Source organism: Colobus angolensis, unplaced genomic scaffold, assembly GCF_000951035.1.
Source record: "Colobus angolensis palliatus isolate OR3802 unplaced genomic scaffold, Cang.pa_1.0 Scaffold75, whole genome shotgun sequence".
Lineage (NCBI taxonomy): Eukaryota > Metazoa > Chordata > Mammalia > Primates > Cercopithecidae > Colobus > Colobus angolensis.
In genome coordinates, this window is record NW_012121265.1 from 4949931 (window position 1) to 4973648 (window position 23718).

The 23718-nt window shown below is 38.5% G+C and overlaps 1 protein-coding gene across 4 annotated transcripts in view; it reads right to left on the bottom strand.

Moving 5' to 3' along the window:
- TDRD1 (tudor domain containing 1) overlaps positions 1-23718 on the bottom strand; it is a 51241-nt gene that overhangs the window by 2747 nt on the left and 24776 nt on the right. Inside the window, exons 11-25 of one of the 4 annotated variants that reach the window (XM_011927843.1) lie at positions 22552-22638; positions 18113-18280; positions 17896-18003; positions 16824-16994; positions 15267-15509; positions 14748-14885; positions 11522-11632; positions 10602-10772; positions 8323-8598; positions 7671-7778; positions 6440-6556; positions 2873-3040; positions 1771-1998; positions 1122-1168; positions 948-1040 (exon numbers count right to left, since the gene is read on the bottom strand). In XM_011927843.1, coding sequence (XP_011783233.1) covers positions 948-1040; positions 1122-1168; positions 1771-1998; positions 2873-3040; positions 6440-6556; positions 7671-7778; positions 8323-8598; positions 10602-10772; positions 11522-11632; positions 14748-14885; positions 15267-15509; positions 16824-16994; positions 17896-18003; positions 18113-18280; positions 22552-22638 — 2234 coding nt within the window. Of the gene's footprint in view, positions 1-22; positions 1041-1121; positions 1169-1770; positions 1999-2872; positions 3041-6439; positions 6557-7670; positions 7791-8322; positions 8599-10601; positions 10773-11521; positions 11633-14747; positions 14886-15266; positions 15510-16823; positions 16995-17895; positions 18004-18108; positions 18281-22551; positions 22639-23718 lie in introns of those variants that run through there. The other 3 variants (XM_011927841.1, XM_011927842.1, XM_011927844.1) reach the window with 3 other exon arrangements.

Sequence of the window (23718 nt, forward strand, 5' to 3'; positions counted from 1 at the left end):
TTTTTTTTTTTTTTTTTTTTGAGACAAAGTCTTACTCTGTCGCCCAGCCTGGAGTATAATAGCACAGTCTTGGCTCATTGCTGCAACCTCCACCTCCTGGATTCAAGTGATTCTCCTGTCTCAGCCTCCCAAGTAGCTAGGATAACAGGTGTGTACCACCACGCCCACCTAATTTTGTATTTTAAGTAGAAACAGTGTTTTGCCATGTTGGCCAGGCTGGCTTCGAACTCCTGGGCTCAGGTGATCTGCCTGCCTCAGCCTCCCAAAGTGCTGGGATTACAGGCATGAGCCACCGCTCCCAGCCCTGATCACAAGTTCTAACTGGCTCTTAACCAAAAATGTATTTCTGAGGGCCATCTTACAACGAAGGATCCCAGACATTTAAAAAAAGGGGGTGGAGGGGAAGGAACACTGGTTTAAAACTCACCAGTATGTTCTTCAGACACTAGAATCACCACAGCCAAAAGCAGGCAGTATGTTTTGTTTTGAAATGAAAAATACCCTCAGTGCAGCCCACTTTCTGTTCCTGGCCCTTCACACACCCCTCACAAAAAGTGCTAAACATATTTACAGCAATGTGCACAAGTGAGAGCTGAGTTAATTTCAAATCTAGACAAAAGATCTGAGGCTAAGCTTTATGTCACAACAAGTTTTACGAGTCCCTCCATGTATCAGTAACATAGGCATTCTTAAAATCGAACAACAGTAAGGAAAGGCTATCACAACTGGAATATCCCTGGGGGTTCAGTTCTGTTAGCAGTGGCAAAGGAAAACCATCAGATAAACCTGCAAAAACAGCAGAAGCATCATGACCAAACCTCAGGTCATTAAATCACAAAAGTACAGCCGTACAATAGGTTTCACTCCGTGAGCTCTATCCTGACAATATGCCTGAAGATGTCCTGTTGGTGATCATAAAAGAGGCGAAAACATACAATTTAACTTACTTAACTTTTTAACAGTCTTTTCATTTCAATAAATTTATTTTGATTTGTTGAATTTTTTAAGAGGAAAAGAAGAGTATGTTCATGTTTTTCAACCTGTGGGTGAAAAAGAAACCGTATGATTTAATTTCTAAAAACGTTAAGAGTATAATTTCACTTAAAGGAAATGTTACCTACTTGTTTCTGTAACTCTGTGCAGCAGCACTTCATCCTATACATCTTTTCTAAAAGCACAAGAAAAATAAGCCATTAGGTAACATATAATGTAAAGAAGAAACTTGGGAGTCTAAACATACAGATAGCTCTCCCCCTTGCACATGGGTTCCGACTACAGAGACCTGGATGGATCCATTTGGGCTCTGAGATGATCTACTACCGTGGTCTGAATTTGACCACATTAACAACCCATGTCTCCAAGGTTTCGGCTGTCTATCATCTCTCTTTTTGGTTGAGGCCAGGTCTGTCAAACATACATCTTATGAAGCACCAGGAAGATGGAATCTCAAAACTATGACTTCTCCTTTTGATCAGGATAAAAGTAAATTGGAAATAAGGACATGCAGAATGCCTGGCATTTTCAAAGCCCTTGGTGTCAATTCCCACAGCAGTGCCAAGAAGTCTGATCTAAGGACTATCTGGACTCGGAGGACTGCCTCCATCAAGGCGGCCCTCCCAGGCAGCCATGGGAATCAGAATCCCACCACTGGATTTGTGGAGGAGGAGGAGACGGTATGGCACAGGGAGAGAGAAAAGGTCAAGTCAACTAAATTGATTATCTCTTATTCCTCACACTCAACATGTTATTAATAACACTTGAAAAGAATACCTCTATTTAAAGCACTCTGCCCTCGAGGTGTGATGTTTTTTGCCAGACCAAACGTCACCAGCTTATCAGCTACATCGACAGTCCCATTCTCAGAACATTTCTCAACTGACACTGTATGGACATTCTTTGTAATTCCTTTCACAGAAAGCATTACATTCTGATTCAACATGAAATTTTTTAACAGCATTATTATTAATTGAGAAGAGCTTCCATTCAATTCCATTAACCCTGGAAAAAATGGATATTATAGTCTTTTAGTCCCTTTTAAAAAGATATAATTTGGATAAATTATCTAATAATAATGATAAGCAAAAGGCTTACTGGACTTCAGCTAGATTTAGGTATGCTTTGATGTACTACCGCTGTTGCATTACAAAAGGCAAATTTATTCAATACATATTTATTGATCACCTAACAAGGCATCAAGCACTAATCTTGGACTAGAGGGCACGAAACAGACACATCTGTCCTTCATATATTTCAACAGGAGAAACAAACAACAAAGATAATTTTCCAACTCTGCGTCAAAACCTAAGAGGACCATGAAGCAACTGGTATGGTATTATCTGCAAGTCCTCTGCATACATAAGGACATCAGAAGTGACAGTAAAAAGCTACTTTGTATTTTTGTTCACTTTATTCAAATTTCAACTAAGGAGCTGAATATATGAAGATTTATTACGCGTAAGTTAGCCAAAAATGGTGTCATCTGAATGCCTTTAGTCCCTAAAGAGAGATGTGACAAAGCAGAAAGACCCCAAATGAGAGGTCAGATACCTTGGTTTACAGACACCAGACACCCTGTTTCACATCCTGGCCCTGCCACTTACTAGCTTAGCAACCAGGGGCAAAACCGAATCTCTGAACCCTGGCCCTCTGAAATTAATCTATAAAACAAAGACTGATTGAGTATAGTTTTTGTGAGAATTCGATAAAGAATAAAGAATATGAAACTGATTTGAAAACTCTTAATATTTAAAAACATTAAGGCAGTTACTGGAAATATCCGTTTGATTCAGACTTAGAGCTAGGAAACACAAAGAGGAAAAATAAAAGAAACAAAACCCAGACACCTAAATTGGAAAGTGACTTAGCTGTCTACCTTCAAGTGAACATCTAATAATTTGGAAAGGAAGCGCCAGGTGGCTAGAGGTGATTGGTTGCACTCTGCAAAGAGGCACAGTTTCAATGTTTCCATAGTCTGCATAGAGCACTTCCACATCAGTGTCTGATGCCCCCAGAACAACTGCACGATACCAAAAATCATCACCTGAAAATAGAATGAAATCTCAGGTAAGAACTTACAGTCAGTGACTCCTCCTACTTTAAGATGGTTATTCATAGTTATATTTACTTCACTTAAAAATCCAAGACAAAATTTCCGGTTAGACTTCGAATTAAACATAAGCATTCACCTCTACACTCCTATGAAAAATGTAATAGAATTTTTTTTCTTTCTTTTTGAGATAGGGTCTGGCTTTGTAGCCTAGGTTGGAGTGCAGTGACACAATCTTGGCTCGCTGTAACCTCCACCTCCCAGGCTCAAACGATCCTCTCACCTCAGCTTCTCGAGTAGCTGGGACTACAGGTATACACCACCATGCCCAGCTAATTTTTTATTCTTGGTAGAGACAGGGTCTTGCCATGCTGCCCAGGCTGGTCTTGAACTCCTGAACTCAAGCTATCCTACTGTCTCAGCCTTCCAAAGTGTTGGGATTACAGGCGTGAGCCACTGCGCCCAATCCCTAACAGGATTTTTTTTTTTTTTTTTTAATGTGTAAAACCACAAGAATAGAGAACAAGAGAAAAGACCACAGAATATTGGAAGCTGGAAAGCAGATGCCTGAATGAAAATGACTTAATAGAGCCATGGTAGCTCAACCAAAGTTGGCAATGGGGAAGCCAAGAAGCATCCCAGCTCGCATCACAAATCCCCAATCCCTAAAGTCTCAATGATTGGTGTTACTCATTCAACTTTAGGAGTTAAGACGGAGTTGGAAATGAAGATTGGCCAAGGAAGCAGAGTTACTTGCAAAGACATCTGAACAGGCTTTGATTCATACACTTATTTACATATAACACCTATTTTTAAGTTGCTAAAGAGAATGGTGAGCTTTACGTTCCCATGTTTTAATGATGCTTCTACTTGAGGGCAGAAGACTGGAGGTTTCCTCTCCAGAGACAATGAATCACAGAGGCCACGGACTGGAGAGCGTGAGGCAGAGCAGACCAGGGAGAGTTTAACACTGGCAGGCAAGCTGTGCACTCCAGGCAGGAGGCAACCAGCCCATGTGACAGCCCATCAAGATGGCAACACTGGGAGTCTGCAGTGAAATGGCAGAGCCAGATCACCCACAGTGAAGGCCACCAGTGGATAAGCCCCTGCCCACTCTCAAAGCAACTTCCCAGTAACTTCTCAGTGCCCCATCTTAAATACAGGAACAGCACAGGATCACCAGAGATTTGCAGAAAGCCTCTAACATCACAGAGGAGACCAAAACAAAATAGGACCTTAGGGAAACCAAGGCACCAAGGCAAAGGAGGAAGATGACAATGAACATTAGAAGACTGACAGTAATATCCTTGAAGAAATGACATTCCACCCTTGAAATAACAGGGTAGTATTAAAACACATACACATGAAAAACCAAAAAAAAAAAAAAAAGCTATTGAAATTAAAAATGTGCTGGAAATGAAAATCTAAATTTAAAAAGTTGGAAGGTGAAATTGAGGAAATCTCTTTAAAAACAAAAAAGATGAAAGAGAGAAGAGGACATTTAGCAGAAGAGTCCAAATTAATCATTGGAAGACTTGGAGCTCCTAACTGAACAGAAAACAAAAGGAACTAAAAGCATTAATTCAGGAAAGTTTCTCAAACTGAAACTCATGAATTTCCGGACTTAAGGGGTCCACCCACTGAGTGCCCAGCAAAATAGTAGAAAAAGAAACACCATACTAAGGTCACATCATAAATTTCACAACAGGTGAAGAGAACACTAACTGTTCCAGAAAGGGGGAAAAAACACACGAAGTTTGTGGAATCCAGAGTAACACTAATGTTTTGAACAGAAACACCAACAGCTAAAACACAATAAAAGCAGTGCCTTCAAAACTGTAAGGGAAAAACCATTTCCAATCTAGAATTCTGTATCCAGACAACCTATCAATTAACGATTAGGCTAAAGACTTTTTCAAACATGGGAGGTAACAGAAAATTTGTCTTACATGCACCTTTTCTCAGCTTCTGGAGGACAGGATCCACCCAAATACTGGAGTAAATCAAAAGGGAAGCCGGGGATCCAAAAAACAAAGTGGGAAGAGGGAGGAAGAAATCTAACACGGTGTGGGGGGCAGAAGCACCATCCAGGAAATAAGGGGGTCAGGGCTGAAACGATCTCAGCATGGTGAGGAAAAACCCAGGATAACAGCTCAGGTCTGGAGGACAAGCAGCCTGTGCAGAAGCAAACTGGAAGGCTGAAGATACCTCCAATATAGTAATAGTTGATAAAGTACATATCGTGTTCTTTGTGGGAATTTGCACTAATGCAGAGCACTAGAAATTAGTGAAAGTCTATAGAACACTAACAACAAAAGTGGCAAAAGAGAATGTAACTGTAATACACTACACAGCTCAGCTGTGAACAGTGCTCATGCAGTCCTAATGAAGTAAGGCAGAATACTTACAGAACCAAAAATTATGATTTATCCTGGGAAGAAAGGGAAAGTGTAGATCCAGTTCTCATACAAAAGAAAAACAAAACTATGCGTGATATCTGCAAGACCATGAAATTTGAAGGTCCCTAACTTGTGCCCCCCGAACAAAAGCAATATAATGCCCACCTAACCACAAAAATGCCTTTGTGAGAGGTTTGGGATCCAGATGGGGGTTCTGAAATGCCATTGGAGCCCAAGATTGAGGAAGGCTCTTTGAGAAGGCAGGCCCATGCCCCAGTGCAGACTTTCAAGACCCTGTTCCTAGCTACTGACTGGAAGCAGCCCTGTCCCCAAATGATCTCAGCTCTTGGCCCATGTGGCTGCCATCCTGCCACCAGCCATCCTGCCACTAGCCACCTCTGCCCAGGGACTGGCAAGGAGCCATGCTTATCCATGACCCCCAGTAATAGGCCTGCCAATTGGACCTGAGTGCAGACCATGAAGCAGCACTGTAACCTGGCTCGGCTCCCACTTAACCTTGATCCCAGAAGCAAATCCAAGTGTTATTTATATTAGCATAGGAAATTTGTTAAAAAGAGTTATTAAAATGGAGAATGATCAAAGTATACCCTCATCAGTGAGCCTGACTCCCTGAGGCATTTCATCCTTCTGTTAGTACATTCACATATGGAACCCTATGAATTCTTTGCAAACCCTCCATAAATAAATGTAATGTGACTGATCCATTAGAATAGTGTGATTATCGCGAACTGGTTATCTGTAAGTACTGACAGATTTGTAGAAATCTACCTATATCCTTGCCTAAAAATAATCTATATAGAATCAAAAAGCTGAATGACCAATGTATGAATTAAATCCACAACACTGCCTTCCTTAATTTCTCTCCCTAAACCAAATGAAATATGCAGCTAAAATATCAAAATCTACATAGTATCATGTAAAAGAAAACAGACTAAATACCTTTCCTCTAATATTTTCCCTAAAACAACCTTACTTGTGTATTTGGCACAGCATGCGTCTCCAATTCTTGGTCTATAGGGTGGTCGACTTTTCGGAGCATTGCAGTATTCTAATAATTCAGCTGTCAATATGCACAGCTTTTCCTGATTTTCTAAAACATATAAAAGCAATATTTTGTGAAGAAAATTTCCAATGCTACTACTAACAGTATACAAAAGAATAGCAAGTCTAATCAATCAAAAAATGCTTTGTGTATTAAAATATGCATACTGAAAATATATACATGTATATAAAATATACATCATATTTGAAAATAAATATACCCACTATTGGTTGCCATTTGCAGAAGGTATGCAATCAATACTGGGAGGGGGCAGGGAGGAAGCCTCCAGTGGATCAACTGCTTGATCAGGGTGGTTACACTGGTTTGTTCACTCTGTGAAAACTTATTAAGTTGTATTTTTACAATTGTTTAGTGTACTTTTCACAGTGAGTGCTATACTTAATAAAATTATCCTCAATAGCATTTCCAATTCATCATACCACATGTTGTCAGAATCAAATAACCCTAAGCTCCTGCTTTTAAGTACACAGAATAAAGATCATTTTGTAGTATTAGAGATAAATTTAAGAGCAGTTATTGGCATTACCACAGTTCTAACTTCGAAAATTTGAAACAAAAGGTTCATTTTTTTCAGCTTTAAAAGTGCCTGCAAATTATTCTAAAAAGCACTCAACTTGCACTAACTCATCTTCAGATACTACAAGGATAAAGTCATATACATTTAAGAGATTCCTTAATTGTAACTTCCACGAAAGAACAAAAGAAAATTAAAAATAAATTTTTATATGCTACTTTTCTTCAAGATTCGTTCTAGTATGAAACATCTCTCTAAGTCTCTAAGGTGTAGTAAAGCTATGATTACGAATGGATTACAAAGTCTTTCGATATATCTAAAGCACTAAATATGATTCAACATAGATAACATGTTTTTAAACAAGAAATTACACAGTAATTAAGGACACCTTTGTTATAAAAAGCTGTAGACCAGGCTACTGGGCAGGCAGGTGCTGCCTGTAGTAGGGCTTCCCTTCATGTTCCCACTCGTGTTTTGTAACTAAATTGGCCTTAAGTGTTATGATCAGTTCTTCCTTAAAACAGTGAGCCTCTTCTCCCCTTCATTTCCTAAGGAATTCAAGACCAGCACTTCCATTTTACAGTTTAAAAGATGAGCATAAATATTTCTCAAATTTTGGTTTCTTACCTGGCATCCCGTTTGGTAGAGCATAAAACAAGTTTGGGCTTATGATTTCTAATACATTTGCTTGCACAGTTTTATTAACTGGCAATTCTATCGTCTTCCATTGCTCAGCTGAAGCAGTAGCTGGAAGCATATAAAACACAGGTCTCACACATGGAAGAAAAACAAAATGTACTGTTGTTTTCCTCAGTAATATATTTAATTCAATCATTTGTTCATCAATTGATTATCAACATTTCCAAATCCCCAAAATAAAAATCTGTATTTTCACAAAACAATCTATTCCATTTGAGGGATTGTGTGTGCAGTACAAAAAAGTTGTCTACAACGAAATCCTTGAACTATTACACTCCTGTAGTGTATTTCTCTGTATTTCCATCTCTGTCAAATATTTAATATAATTCTTACAATTTACTCAAGCTTCTAAGGGAGATTATCTCTGTATAATATATGTTTATCTGATAATTACATTGAAAGGAATGTTTGTTCAATAAAATAATTATCTTTCAATAATACAATTAATATTAACCTACTAATCTATGTCTGTAAAGCCTATCTCTACAGGAAAATTGTCATTTATGATGGAAAAATTTTCATAGTCTCTGAGAGCAAAGAATAACAAATTTAAACAAATAATATGGTTTTAAAATGTTACCTTGAAGTCCCTGTACATGAACTTGAAGTTCATGTTTATTAATAAGTCTGTCATTTGGTAAGTCTTTATGTGGTGAAGCAGATTTTAAAACCAGATGTTCATCAATCAGAACATCACTGATTATTCTGGGATAACGAGTGGAAAGATCAGTGAGTTCAACTCCTGTCCCATTTTCAGTGACTTCAACCACTCTGGCTTGCAATTTTACCCCAGCAACACACATATGGAATCTTGTTATGGCTTCTTCAGACCAATGTTTGTTTCTAGACTGTATATCTGGAAAATAAGGACAGCAGTAAAAAGAATCCTATGCACAAGCTTCAGTTTTGCTTTAGTAGTACCCATATCCAGGACCAGGTCTTTGCCAAGTTTGCTTTCAGGTCAGCAAACCTGAGTATCTTCAATATTCAATTACACACCTACATCTTGCATGCCTGACTTACGGATAATGCATTTACTAATACACTCTAGGGTTTTTAGGAGGCTCAGAATCTTTCCTTACTTTCTCTGCTAACATATCTTTACCTGGCATTTTCCAATAGAAAAAGGAGTACTGTTTTTAGAATTCACCATCATGTTCTGTTATGTATAAAATCATGAGTTAACCATTATGCTGGTAGAAGATGTCAGCTGATATACTGCCACTTTTGTGGACAGCTTTCTAGTAACATCAAAATGTTTCTCATTATGTAAGCAAAAATTATTTTTCTTGGATAACTTTGGCTTACACCCTTGTTTTCTTAGCAGCGATTTTCAAACTTGAACATGTATCTCAACCACCTAGAGGCCTTGTTAAAACACAGACTGTGGGGCCCTACCCAGAGTTTCTAATTTTGGTATGTCTGGTCTAGGGTGGGGGCTGAGAATCTGCAGTTATTAACAAGTTCCCATGTTGATGTTGCTGGTTTGGAGGCCATAATTTAAGCAGCGCTGGAATAAAATATAGTAATTAAGAACAATAATCTGGGCCGGGCACAGTGGCTCATGCCTGTAATCCCAGCACTCTGGGAGGTGGAGGCAGGCAGATCACCTGAGGTCAGGATTTCAAGACCAGACTGACCAACATGGAGAAACCCCGTCTCTACTAAAAATACAAAAAATCAGTCAGGTGTGGTGGCATATGCCTGTAATCCCAGGTACTCAGGAGGCTGATGACGTAGGAGAACTGCTTGAACCCGGGAGGCAGAGGTCGCAGTGAGGCGAGATTGCGCCATTGCACTCCAGCCTGGGCAAGAAGGGTGAAACCCCATCACAAAAAGAAAGAAAGAAAGAAAAAAAAAAACCCAATAATCTGAAACATATTGTAAAATAAACAGAAACAGATTAGCAGAAGAAATAAATCCATCTGTGCTGCCTGACTTTACCACTGTTCACATTTTGGAATCCAACCACTCACACTTTTTATGTGCAGATGTCCAAAATTACACACATGCACATATACACATATTCTCTCATATAATCTATTTTAAAGTTTTTATAATAATTGCTACTATAGGTATAATGCCAAGCACTGTGAAGTGCTTTATATTTTTCTCTTAACAACTCGTTGAGTAAGGTAGGAATAACTTCCAGATAAGGAAACAGAAGCACAGCAAGTTTAAATAATTTGTCTAAACATCTCATAGACAGCAAGCAGCAGTTGGCTCTGAAGTCTGTTGTCTTCATTACAACACTTTTATAACCTGTTTTCTTCACTTAAATCATGAACAATTCTTCATATCAATAACACATACTAACATCATCCATAATGACTGTGCAATAGACAGTTAAACATGCAGAACTTTGGGTGCCAGACCCTGTCCCTAAGCCTTCATTTAATCCTCCCAACAACCCTATGAAATAAGTACTGTCATTATTCATTTTATGGATCATTTACCCAATCCACTATTAATGACTATTTGTTATTTTGTCATTATTAACAGCAGTGTAATAATTACTTTTGTAATCTACTCTGCAATTCCCGGATTTCTCTGGGAAAAATTACTAGGAGGAAAATTACTAAATCAGAAGGTATGAACACTGGAGGTTCTTAAGGAATCCTGCCAATGCCTTCCAGAGGATCAAGGAGTTTTTATTCCCATGGTCAGTAAAGCAGTGGCTTCCCTACTCTGACAACACTGGACGTTTTGACCAACATTGTAAATAAATTTCTAAGTTGTGTAATATGAAGCAGGATCTTCTAACTCACACAAAATGTTAACACTGTAGATATTAACACTTACATTATATGCCGCAAGTATTAGAAAGTAGTTGAGAAAGTTTCTTACGGTATACCATACCTGCTAATCGGCACCGTATCCCCTGAAAGGGGAGGTTTAAAAATGTTGATGATATCATTCGGAGTTCATCTGCAGTAACTTCTTCGATGTTTCCATAATCCACAAAATGTACTTTAACATTTCCATTTGGTAAGATTTCCTTGACTAAAGCACGATACCAATTACCATCACCTAGGTTTAACACACAGTTTGTGACATGGAACATTTCCTTTCTATTGGCACTTGAAATACTTATCTTGAAAAAAACCACCCTTTGTTTAAAAGCAGGTAATAAATTTGCTTATTTCCCCTAATCATGCCTTTCATTTTTCAAAATTCCAAAATCTCTAGAATGAAAGAATTCTCAAAATCTATTTTTAGACTATCTCCAAAATGTGTAGTACCATACTTTTACATTTGATATGAATTAAAGATTTCATTCATAACCTATCCAATAAACAGAATGTGAAGGTGAAGGTAAGACTTGAATATACTTGTCAGTTTTGGAGATGTGTAATACTCTTAGCACTAATGACTCAGATTATCTTACTTGTTATGTGGTAAAATAAGTACTAAATAGTAAAAAAATTATTGTAATGAAGATGTCTCAAATAGATTTTCAAAATACTGTAAACACTTAGAGCGACAGGAAACACCCTGCCGTGAACAGCTCTTATATGAGCTAACTTATTTTAATATTACCAGAAATTCTGGGAAAAAAAGCATTAAAATAATATTTAATGAAGTTTAGGCAACAAAGCATCACTTGGAGGGTCCTTGTTACAAAGAGAAGGAAAAACACATGACATCGTAAGCATTCATTTAGTCTTGGCCATGAAAGATATTTGCTTAAACATTAAGAAAATGTGCACTAAAAAGAAGAGTTGAATGTTAAGAAATGTAAGGTTCTAAAAGTCAAGATTACATCAACTACAACTCACCTGCAAAAAAAGCACAACAAGGTTGTCCTATCTCTGCCTTGAAACCATTAGGTAACTTCTGCTGGCAATGGTCTGCTAATGACTTGTTCAAATCATTCAGTTTCTTTAAAGCTGGAAATAAAATATATATATAGGATTAAAAAATTAAGAACAAATTAAAAAATAAACAACATAGATTTTCCTTTAAAGTCAGAAAATGTCTTGATCATAAAAATCACACGTACCACCCCAAACTACTATTAAGTCTACCCAAGTCTTTTCCTTATTAAAAAACCATTGGGCAAATAAGTTACTTAGTTAATACTCTCAATAAACCCAACACCAACAATTTACTGGGCAAAAAGAAACAATTAGAGCGTGATTGTCAGTATACTCAAGCATGAACTTTGCAGAGAGATAAGAAAACAGCATACAAGCCCATACAGATGCTACATAAAAGCTGTCCTGAAAGTGACTTTAATCACTAAACGGATGGCACAGGTAATGTGTAAGAAGTCAGAGCTCACGAGCTCTGCATGCTGGAGGTTTCATAAAGAAATTCGAAGTACACTACATTTGAAGGAGAGGGTATTTGCAGAAGGAAGACATGGCTCTCAAAGGACAGAATTATGAAATTAGGCAACCAAAAGTGGGCAGCAGGCTAGCGAAGCACAGAAGTGGAAAAGTGGCCACTGGAGAGAGACATCGGAGCTGTCCCTGCAAAATGCAGACCACGGAGAGCTTCTGAATGCGGAAGGGATCTGAATCACTTAGTAGCAGTAAAAGAAAAGCAAATGCCTTTTCAGTATGTAACAAAGGCTCACTTGCTAAAATGGAAAATAAATTCTAACGTTTCAGAAGTTTCGCCTTTCAGATTAGCCTAAATAAAGTTTAAGGACACGCGATAGACAATGATACACTCTGCTGCTAGGGGATTGTTTGCCTGGCCTCTGAAGAACACCAGCTCTCAAAAGCACAAACACACATATTCCTTTGACCTAATACTCTAGTTACAATTTCAGCAACTTGTCCCAGGGATCTACTCCTAAAGTAAAAATCACAGTACAAGGATTTGTTTTAGTAATAAAAGCTTGGAAACCACTAATTCTGTATTTATCCACACTTAGTAGTGTGTATTTATCCACACCAATAGTATTTATCCACACTTAGGTTAAATCTCACAACTATGGGGTGAGACAGGACCCTATCTCTAGTTTCATGTCCTTATTATCTAGTTTAATGTCCTTATTTAACAAAGAAAAACCAAGATTTGGAAAAGTTAAGATCAATGATGCTCACTAGAATGGCTCAAACAAAAAAGAAAACACACAATGTTTGTGAGGATGTGGAGCAACTAGATGTTAACTTAGGTTAATTAAATTAGGATAAACCCACACAGTGGAATACCATGTAGCCATGAAAAAGAAGAGAGACTACACAGCAATGTGGTATCACAGAGTGGCTCCTGAACAGAAAAAGGACACTAGTGGAAAATCTAGCAAAAAACAAAGTTTGGAGTTCAGTTAATAGCAATATACCACTGTTGGTCTCTTTGTTGCAACTAATGTGCCACGATCACCTGCTAACTACAGGAGAAGCTGGGTGAGGGGCATACAAGAACTCTATGTACCACCTTTGTGATTTTCTGTAAACCTAAAATTATTCCAGAATAAAAACTTATTTAAAAAGAGACTAGAGAACACAGTATGTGAACTGATATCCAATATGTAGTGGAAGAAAAAATGCAAAACTTACCATTTTATACTATTTATAGATATAGAAAAGGATTATATGTACTCATACAAGCATATGTATAGAGTATCTCTGAAAAAAATATTTGGAAAATTGAGAACAGGAACCAGGAAACTTACTTTCCACTATATACACTTTTGTAACTTGTGAAACATGTTTTCATGTTTCACCTTTAGAATTTTTAGATGATGTTTGTATAATCACCTATAAAAATAAAAAGGAACTTCAAAATTGTAAATTTTATCCTATATGGAATGGTGGCCTACCCACCAGATGATTCTGAATGAAGAAATGACAAATCTCACAACTATGGGGTCAGATAGGGCCTTAGTTATCTAGTTTAATGTCCTTATTTGACAAAGCAAGGAAAAATAAGATACAGATAACATGTAACATACAATGGAACACTATGCAGCAAGAAAAAACAAGGTACAGATACATGTAACAATCTCACAGTGGAAGAGGCAGCAGTAAGGCACAGAGGCTCACATAGTGTGTAATTCCATTTCTAGAAAGTTCAAAACCAGGAAGAACTCATCTACGCTATTAGAAAGCAGGATGTTTACTTTTGGGAAAGAGAGAGGAGGTGGCTGGGCACGGTGGTTCACGCCTGTAATCCCAGCACTTTGGGAGGCTGAGGCAGGCGGATCATGAGGTCAGGAGATCGAGACCATCCTGGCTAACGGTGAAACCCTGTCTTTGCCAAAAATACAAAAGAAAAAAAAATAGTTGGGCGTGGTGGAACGCTCCTCTAGTCCCAGCTACTCAGGAGGCTGAGGCAGGAGAATTACTTGAACCTGGGAGGCGGAGGTTGCAGTGAGCCGAGATTGCGGCACTGCACTTAGGCCTGGGCAACAGAGCGAGACTCCATCTCAAAAAAAAAGAAAGGGGAGGTAATGATGGGAGGGGATAGAAGGGAAACTTCTGAGATACTGGTAATGTTTTATTGCTTGATTTAGAGGCTGGTTATACAAGTGTGCAGAGATTGTGATAATTATGTTGTACTCCTATATACACGTGTATCTATATGTTACATTAATACTTCAATACAAGTTAAATTTGTTTTTTTTGTTTGTTTGTTTTCCAGAGACAGGGTCTAGCTCTGCTGCCCAGGCTGGAGTGCACTGGTATGATCAAGGCTCACTGCACCCTTGAGTTCTTGGCCTCGTCATCCTCTTGCCTCAGCCTCCCAGTGTTGGGATTATAGGAGTGACCCACTATACTAGGCCGAATTAATTTCTGTAAATGAATTTAGGAGATACTCTATGACATGTAAACTGGTTTAAATATAAAGAGGCATTGTTGAAAACAGAAATAGTGGCTTAAAAGAGAACAAAAGCTAACTACGTATAACCAAATCTTTCTTGGAAATACAAATACCCACTTGGCCCTTCTTGGAAAGAGGTACTTTTATCACTCAGTAACAAACTCCTGTGAAGTTATTATCTATGCCAATGTATTTGTAAAAAGAAACAAATGACAAGGGTCAACTTACCATCCTCTTTAAGCACATGGCAATAAAATTCTCCAGGACTATATATCACACAGACCACAACATCTACTGTTTGGTCAACAGCAAGCTCAACCCATGTCCACTCCAATGGATCTACTTTTCCTTCCACACCTAAGGGAACTGTGAAAATAATTAAACATTAAATGGACATAGTGGAGGAGGGATGTAGCAAGGTTGGGGTGGCTGGGGAATTCGCTTTTGAAGAACTGAATTTCCACTGACTTTTTAAGTGACTTTATAGGAATATTAACCTTAAAGTCAGTCTTACAATTAATTATCTAAGTGATTTCAGATTTACATTTCTGATCATCAGCTGCTGACAACCTATAAAACTCACAAAATTTTATTTTTCAAACATCCTTACAGGTACTTAGATGAATGCTTGATTTAAAAAGATGAAAGGCTTTCAACATAAATTCTTTTCATAAGTACAAAAAACTACTTATTTATAGAACCGTCTGAACTCCAGAACAGGCATTATCCAGTAAACATCTGACTTACCAATGGCTTCTTTCATGTCACTGGGTTTATCTGTCACCATCCTCTGTTCTCCCACAGCAAAGCCTGCATCTATGAGAACTCTGCTAACACTGACATGAGGCGTCTCGGATTTGTCAATAAGCTCCACCAGGGAACTGTTTTCCAACTTGTCCACCACTTTCACTGTGATTATTTTGTTCTGTACAAGTTTTTTCATGAGACAAATAGCTTCTGGAGTCCAAATTTCTAATGATGGCTTTACTCCTAACAAAGAATTTTGAATGAATGTTACAATTATTCTTAAAGCACTTAGAAATTTAGCTCCTAACTTCCCCACGTTAAACTTAAGAAACCTATGGCAAACACTGGAAAGGAAACGTGTCACTTAAGAGGAACATAAAAATGAACACAGAATTAACAAAGAAAAAGCCTGCTGGTGTGCAATGGCTCATTCCAGCACTCTGGGAGGCCAAGGCAGATTTGAGACCAGCCTGTGCAACATGGCCAGAGTCACATCTCTACCAAGAAAAAAAGAAAAAGAAAAAGCTTGTAAAAAGCTTCTATAATATGTAAAACAAAAACCACGTTAATTCCATTGATATACAATGTCCAGAAACACAAATCTACAGAGCCAGAAAGTAGATTAGTTATTACCTGCAGAGCAAGGAATAACCATAAATAGGCACGAGAGACCATACCGGGTTGATAAAAATGTACTAAATCAGATTATGGCGATGTTTGTACAACTCAGTAAATTTACTGAGAATTATTGAATTGTATAGTTAACATCTAAAGTGAACACTATGGTAGGCAGGTAAATTATAGCCCAATAAAATAAAGAAAGCCACAAACAAAAGTACGAAACCATCTCTGAAAAAGTATTGGTCCCTTATAAACATATGAAACATTGGTGGTACTTACAACTCAACACTGAAAGGGCACTTACAAATCAGCAATCCAACAGTTATGCTTCAGTCAGTTTATGAAATGCAAGGGCCAAGTAACTTACAAAAAAAAGTTTAGCCTCACTGGTAATAAGGTGAATTGAAATGATTTCACCTTTAGCTTATCAAAATTGGCCGGGATGAAACAATATGGAAGCATCCCTTTGATGCACCAATGTGTACGAGAACGGACTCTCTCATAGTTTTTATTGGGCATGTAAACTAGGTCAACCCCTTCTGGAAGAAAATGTACAACACGTATTACAAACATGAAAAGAAGGAGATTACTGACTTGTTCCACTTGTGGGAATATAGCCTAAGGAAGTATTTTGGGATATAACTACATTTTGCAACATAGCGTAAGGAAAAGATCTTGGATATGCTGCAGATGTAATTATAATACCCTTCTGAGATAGGATATTCTTTCTAAATTATGGTATGTTTGAATGAAGCCAACTGACTGACATGGAATGAAATCTCTGATCCTAGTGGAATAAATGACATATACAGTAACTTTCAAGCATCTGATCACGTTGTTTTGAGAGGCAGCTTTTCCCTATTTATCTCTTCATGTTTTCATGTTTCTTCATCTTTAGAATTTTTAAAGAATATGGAGGCTATAAAAATTTCATACCTGCTAGCACACACTTTATTGCTTGCATTGGCAATTCCAACAACTTTGGGATTATGGGACAAAGTCTCATCAAACTAAGGATTTCAAAGTTTCCATAATCTACATATCCGACCAGTACAGAGTCTTCAGAAGTGTAAGCCAGAACGGAGGCACGGTACCACTGATCATCCTCTGAAAAAGGGAGAGACTCAATCTCAAATGATTTTTCCACTGCAGATGTAAACAAAAACCTTTCCTCCTCAAATTAGAGATGGTCATTTATAGATTTTTCTTTGATAGATATCAAGCTTATAGAACAATATGTTTACTAATTTTGCTTATCAGAAGCCTTCAATTCCTAAAACGTAACCTTTATTAATAGCTTACTACAGTAATTATGTCTTATGCGGTCATTATTAGTTTACATGCCTTGTCTCTCCAGTAGAGTTAGCTCATTAGGACAGAGAACTTATCCTGATCATGTGAATCACAAGGTCTCAATACATGAAGCATTCAATAGCAAGACTAGTTTTAAAACACCTGGCAAACATGGGTCAACCAGACTCCACTAACCAAGTAATGAGTTTACTGAAGGATTATTGCATCTCCCCTTCCATGAGGCCACTGGGCCTCCCTTCCGCAGAGAGTAACAGAACCTGGTTATCACAAGGCAGGACATGTGCCGTCCAAAGGCTGCACCATGACAGCTCCACACTTCCAGGCCCTCTTGCTATTTCAATAAAACCGGTGAAGATATGAACCTGGGAGGTTCCACATCCACCTATTAACTTAAACAGAATTATCTTCACCAGTCCCCAAAAACCAAAAGGCTGACAAAATAACCCAAAATACCTCCTTTATATCTCCACCTCCTTGACACACACAGGCCCTCTGCCCTTACCTAGGTCAGACCACACTCCTTTCAACCAGTTTAATTTGATCTATTTAAAAACATGATTGGTTCACTCTAATATTCAAACTTTAAGTCCAGCCATCAGTACAAAACAAAGACTGTTTCAACAGTTTTTACTCAATTGTTAAGTAAAAAATAAACAAAAATGAATTTTAAAAATCAGTAATACTCTTTCCTTACCTGAGAACTGAGCACAACATATATCACCAATGGCTGGATAAAAATCAGAGCGTGGAGGCAACTGACCACAGTACTTGCTAAGCGATGCCTGAAGTTCAGCAAGCCTTCCTGAAGATAAAGATGGCATTTTAAAGAAACACACATCTATACATTATTTCTACATGTCATCTCTCGAAGTACTTTAGCTTGATAGAGCAAATCAAGAAAATTGACTTACGGCCACTTTGCAGTTGTTGACAAAAGAAGTCTTCTGGTGTTTGAATGTGGGCAACCACACCACAAAACTCATCACCCACATTCAAAGTTAACACTTTCGGGATTAGGTCACTTTTGTCTATGACAATTTTGTTTTCAGTTGTCATTTTTCCAACATCTTCAGGATCACCTTATCAGAAGAAAACAGAAAAGTAAGGCATTTTGTTTTCATCCAAAGTAAAAAAAAAAAAAAAAAAAAAAATTATGCATGCTTTAATCATTTTAAAAAGAGTATGACCATGACTGCAAGGTTCCTGGAAGATGGCAGTCTGAGAGGTCATGGTGTTTCTTCTTCCCAACAATAAATGTTTATAAGTGCAGTCTTCAATGTCACCAAAAGCTAGACTGGTCCAAGAAAGAAAATCAGCGACTTATAAAAGACAAATTCAGATCTAATTAAAATGCTCTACAATACACTCTTTGTAGTCCCTAAAAGAGTTCAAGAAAATGTAATTTGGAATAGATATCCTCTCATTATACTCAAGTAGAAACACATCAGATTAGATTAGGACCTACTCACTCTAAAGTGAAAATAACAAACCCCATAGGGAACAATTTATTAGGATAAAATTGTTAGAAATTTAAAATGCATTCAACAGTTCAAAAAAGATACAAGCAACGTAAGTAACAAGTCAAGAGAAAAATAATTAGGGCTAACCTAAGAGTTTAAGAAGGAAAGGCTTCAAAAGCACAATAAGAATAACTAAGAGAAAACTCACAGAAATGAAAAAAGTACATGGTTTATAAAATTCCAACTATTCAAGCAATGTATTTTTGGCATCAAGATTTAGAGACATTATGACAACAAATCAGAATCCTGGAAGACAAAAACCACTACTGCTTTAAGGAACTAAAGGATAAGATACCATTCACATAAAACTAAGGTTGACTTCATTGTTTTAAACACAGAAATATGAGAAAATAATTATCTAGATTATATACTTATTAAAGGAAATGGTTCTCACCATTAACCTATAGGTTGACTCTGAAGACCAAGGGGAGGCTGGGATACGCCACAAAAAGTGGAGGGAATTTGCTATCTAGGAATGACCTCTCAGAATGTATTACAATGGATTCTTGATGTTGAAATCCCACTGAAATGGACAATTGGCTCAAAACAGTAGCCAAAGTAAATTTAATGATCTCAAGTGTGAAAGGTAAGAGATAGGCTCAAATTAAAAACCATTTCTTAAAATGTTTCCAAAAGAAATCACAACATAAATAAGGGAGAAGACAAGAGAAAAACTTAATAGCAAGGAAAATGAACCATTGTCCTGTTGTTTCACAGCACAGTATGCATAATGGTGAAACGAACACTAAACTAGAGTAAGGGGGCAAGATTCTGGTTCTCCATCTCTGGGCTTAAGGTAACCCACTGGACCAGTCAGCTTCTGTTTCTTCATGTGTACACAGGTGGCGTGGGAGATCTGGACAGTTCGTTTCAGCTGTATGAGTCCACCATAAGATCCTCCATGAGTTTATTGTTTAAGAGACTGGGTCTTGCGCTATGTTGCCCAGGCTGGTGTGTGATGGCTATTAACAGGTACAATCATAGCACACTGGGGGCCTCAAACTCCTGGTCTCAAGCCCTCCTCCCACCTCAGCCTCCTGAGTAGCTGGAACTAGAGAAGAGAGCCACTGTGCCAGCTTTTAAAAATTGTATCTGGCCAGGCATGGCTCACGCCTGTAATCCCAACACTTTGGGAGGCCGAGGCGGGCAGATCATGAGGTCAGGAAATGGAGACTACCCTGGCCAACACGGTGAAACACCGTCTCTACTGAAAATACAAAAAATTTAGCTGTGCATGGTGGCGCATACCTCCTACCTACTAGTCCCAGCGACTCGGGAGGCTGAAGCAAGAGTATCACTTGAACCCAGGAGACAGAGGGTGCAGTGAACTGAGATCACCAGCACTGCACTCCAGCCTGGTGACAGAGCGAGACTCTGTCTCAAAAAAAAAAAAAAAAAAAAAATCGTATCTTAAGCATCTAATGTGTGTCAGATGCCATACTCAGCAACGGGGAGAAGTAAAGGGTCACAGTCTTTGCATCTAGATATTCTAAATCTTGTAGGAGACAGAAGATGTTCAATCAGGAGCTACAGTGTGACAAATATCATAAGGGGGTGCACAATCATAATGCCAGGCTGAGTGCAGCTGGGCTTAGGATCACAGTAGGAGGAGAGGGGAAAAAAGCATGGTGATGTTGCTGGCTCCGTACGCTGACATTAGAGACCAAGTTGTAAAAGCTTTCAGCCAGGCTAGGCCCAAAAGGGGCAGGACAGGAGGGCTGATTTAACTCTGTGACAGAGGCACAGCTAAATTTTCAAGAAGGTGGTTTAAAGGGAACTCTTAATATCCCATATCTCATCTTTTCTGACTTCCAAATCTGATTCTCCCATACCCACCAACATTACTTGAATCCAAAAAACTGAATACAGAGGTGTCTCAAGCCTTCATTCTCTATGTTGGCTTCAGAATCATGTCCAACCCCCTTAACATAGCTCCTGCGACCTTTAATGATCTGCTCTAGCTTACCTCTCAACCTATACTTTCCCCATCCTACATACACCTCTTCACCAGTGGTCAAATCTAGCTGTACTTATTTTTCAGTTTCTCAGGCCTGATCATGCTTTTTCCCATCTCTAGGCCTTAACACACGTCCCTTTTCGTGCAACATACTCCCCACCCGCAGCACCTGGTTACTTCCTGCTCCGTGTGGCATCACTTCCAGATGGCTTCATTCCAAGTCTTAGGTGCCCTCCCCACCTGCTTCCGTTGCACCCTGCACTTTCTCTATCACACCTAATTTCTCTACCCCACATAATTTCTTCTGCTTGTCTGTACTGGTCTTAGCCTTCATGAAGGTACCTTCATAGCACCTTAGTGAAGAAGATACTGCTCAGTGGATTTCTTGTTCCTTCCACTGGACAGCTTCATAGCATCTGATATTACTGATGACTCCCCCTCCTGGAAGCATTTACCCTCTGTTGCTCTGGCAAGGTTTTTCCCATTCTGTCCCCACCTTTCCTATTACAGCTCCTCACTCCATGTTGCAGGTGGCCCCAGCTTCCTCTTCCTCATTATTCTTCCTCACTCTATTGCATCAGAAGTTACGGTTTCAACCATGACTACCGCAAGACCACTAACTCTTCTGGTTTCCTCCACCAAATGACAAGGAACTGAAAACTTTTCATCAGAGCTGTTCCACCAAGATTTGTGTATCAGGCATATCACATAGGCAAGTACTCTAAGAATAGAGATAGGGAGATAAACTATGACATTGGAAACTTGCAACCGTCCATGAATGATGAGGATTCCTGAGCTAAGAAAATGGTAGTGGAGAAATAAAAAGACATATACAAGGGATATTTGGGAAGAAGAATCAATCAAGTCTTGGCAACCAATCAGGGCAAAGGATGGGAGGTGAGGAGGAGGCAGATTTAAGGATGATTCAAGCGTGCTCGTGTGATAGGATGTGTCCAACCATGGCACTGTCAATCTATCAATCACCTCCGAATGAATGAGCACGAGTCAATGAATTATATCTACTCCTAAAGCTATTAGTACAGGAGCAAAGTAAAGGATCAAAAAGACAATACTAACACAGGTGACTAGGCAATGAGGAAATAAAATACTAAAAGCAAAATTTCTTGGTTCTCTTGTTAATCTAAATAAGCCACACACACAAGTTTTTACAGAAGTAAAAAAGCCATCAGAAACATCGTCCTGCTGGAAAAGAATTTTACAGCCCTATTAATTACTGGCGGAATACCCAAGAAGGAAGAAAAACAAACTAAGAAAATGTGAGCTAAAAAGTCCTAATTTGGAAGGGCGTGGTGGCTCACGCCTGTAATCCTAGCACTTTGGGAGGCTGAGGCCAATGAACTGCTCTAAGGTCAGGAGTTCAAGACCAGTCTGGCCAACATGGTGAAACTCTGTCTCTACTGAAAATACAAAAAATTAGCTGGGCGTGGTGGCAGGCGCCTGTCTTGTAATCCCATCTTCTCCAGAGGCTGAGGCAGGAGAATCACTTGAACCAGGGAGGTGGAGGTTACGGTGAGCTGAGACCATGCCATTGCACTCCAGCCTGGACAAGTGTGAAACTCCATCTCAAAAAAAAAAAAAAAAAAAAAGCCCTTACTCTCAAGTGTTATAATATTTCATATGTCATAATCTCTGATGATTACCATGTTAAGGATTCGTGTGCAAAACAGAGGAGGAGAACAGACAGGAAAGATTGAGATTAGAAATGATATACTAAATATAAAACAGCATATTTAAATCTTTCATAGAACGTTCATCGTTAACAAGTCTTAACAGTGATAAAGTTGTGCCTTTAACAGGTAGACGGTTTCAGTAACTGAAGCTTCTATACTGTTCAATATCAATCTATACTCACTTTGATCTGCATTTTCCTTCTTAGGATCTTGTCCATTGGGTTTCAAGCCATATCCCATTTCTATAAGTACATGGTCTAAAAGTTTTCCTAAAAAGCGATTAAGAAAACATGCCTCCATTGAGAAACTATACAAAGAATTATGGGAAAAGCATAAAGAAGAAACAAGTCAATCATATGACTCACGTTCATAGCTATTAATAGGCTGACATGTTTTGCCAGTTCAATTCCTATGGGCAAGCTATGGTAACGTCCAGCTTAAAAAACTGAGGCAAAATTACCATAGTCACTTGACAGAATTTTTTCTCTGAAATCTAATTTTTAAAATGTTTGTGGGTACACAGTAGGTGTACGTATTTATAGGTTACATGAGATGTTTTGGCACAGGCATGCCATGTGAAGTAAACACACCACAGAGGAGGTGACCATCCTCTCAAGCATCCTTTGAGTTACAAACCATCCAATTACAGTCTAAGTTACTTTAAAACATACAATTATTATTGACTACAGTCACCTTATTGTGCTACCAAACAGTAGGTCTTATACAGTCTTTAACTACTTTTTTTTTTTTGTACCCATTAACCATCCCCACCTACTCCCAGCCCTCGACTACCCTTCCTGGCCTCTGGTAACCAGTCTTCTACCCTCTATTTGACAGAAATTTTAACGAAAAGGTTTCACTTTGAAATCCTGAAGAACACGAAAGATTCATTTACCATCTCACGAATATGCTTAGAATGACCACTGTTTATGGGAAATAAATTTAAGACATAAGTATGGCTGAAACAAGGGTCAGCATGGACCCAAACTTCAAGTTCCCTGAAAGAATATCCAAAAGCTGAAATCATAACATGAAACATAGCAAACAACAGGTTTTTTACTTAATTTCACAAGAGATTAGTTGATTTTCTACCAATTCAGCCATGATGCCAGATCTCTGAAAGCAGAGGGGTGATACCCTGGAAACTGGGAGGCACCTATCACACTGCGAGAAGTCATTTATCAAACAGGTGAAAGGCCAGAAGGGAAGAAGAGAATTCTAAAGCATTTCCATTTCCACAGCTTAGCTACTGTGTACTAGCCAAATGCAGTTTGGTGAAGGTTACTCCAAGAACAAGCACTGATAAGGACGAATGAATTAGGAGAACTTCAGGAATTTTCTCAATAAAG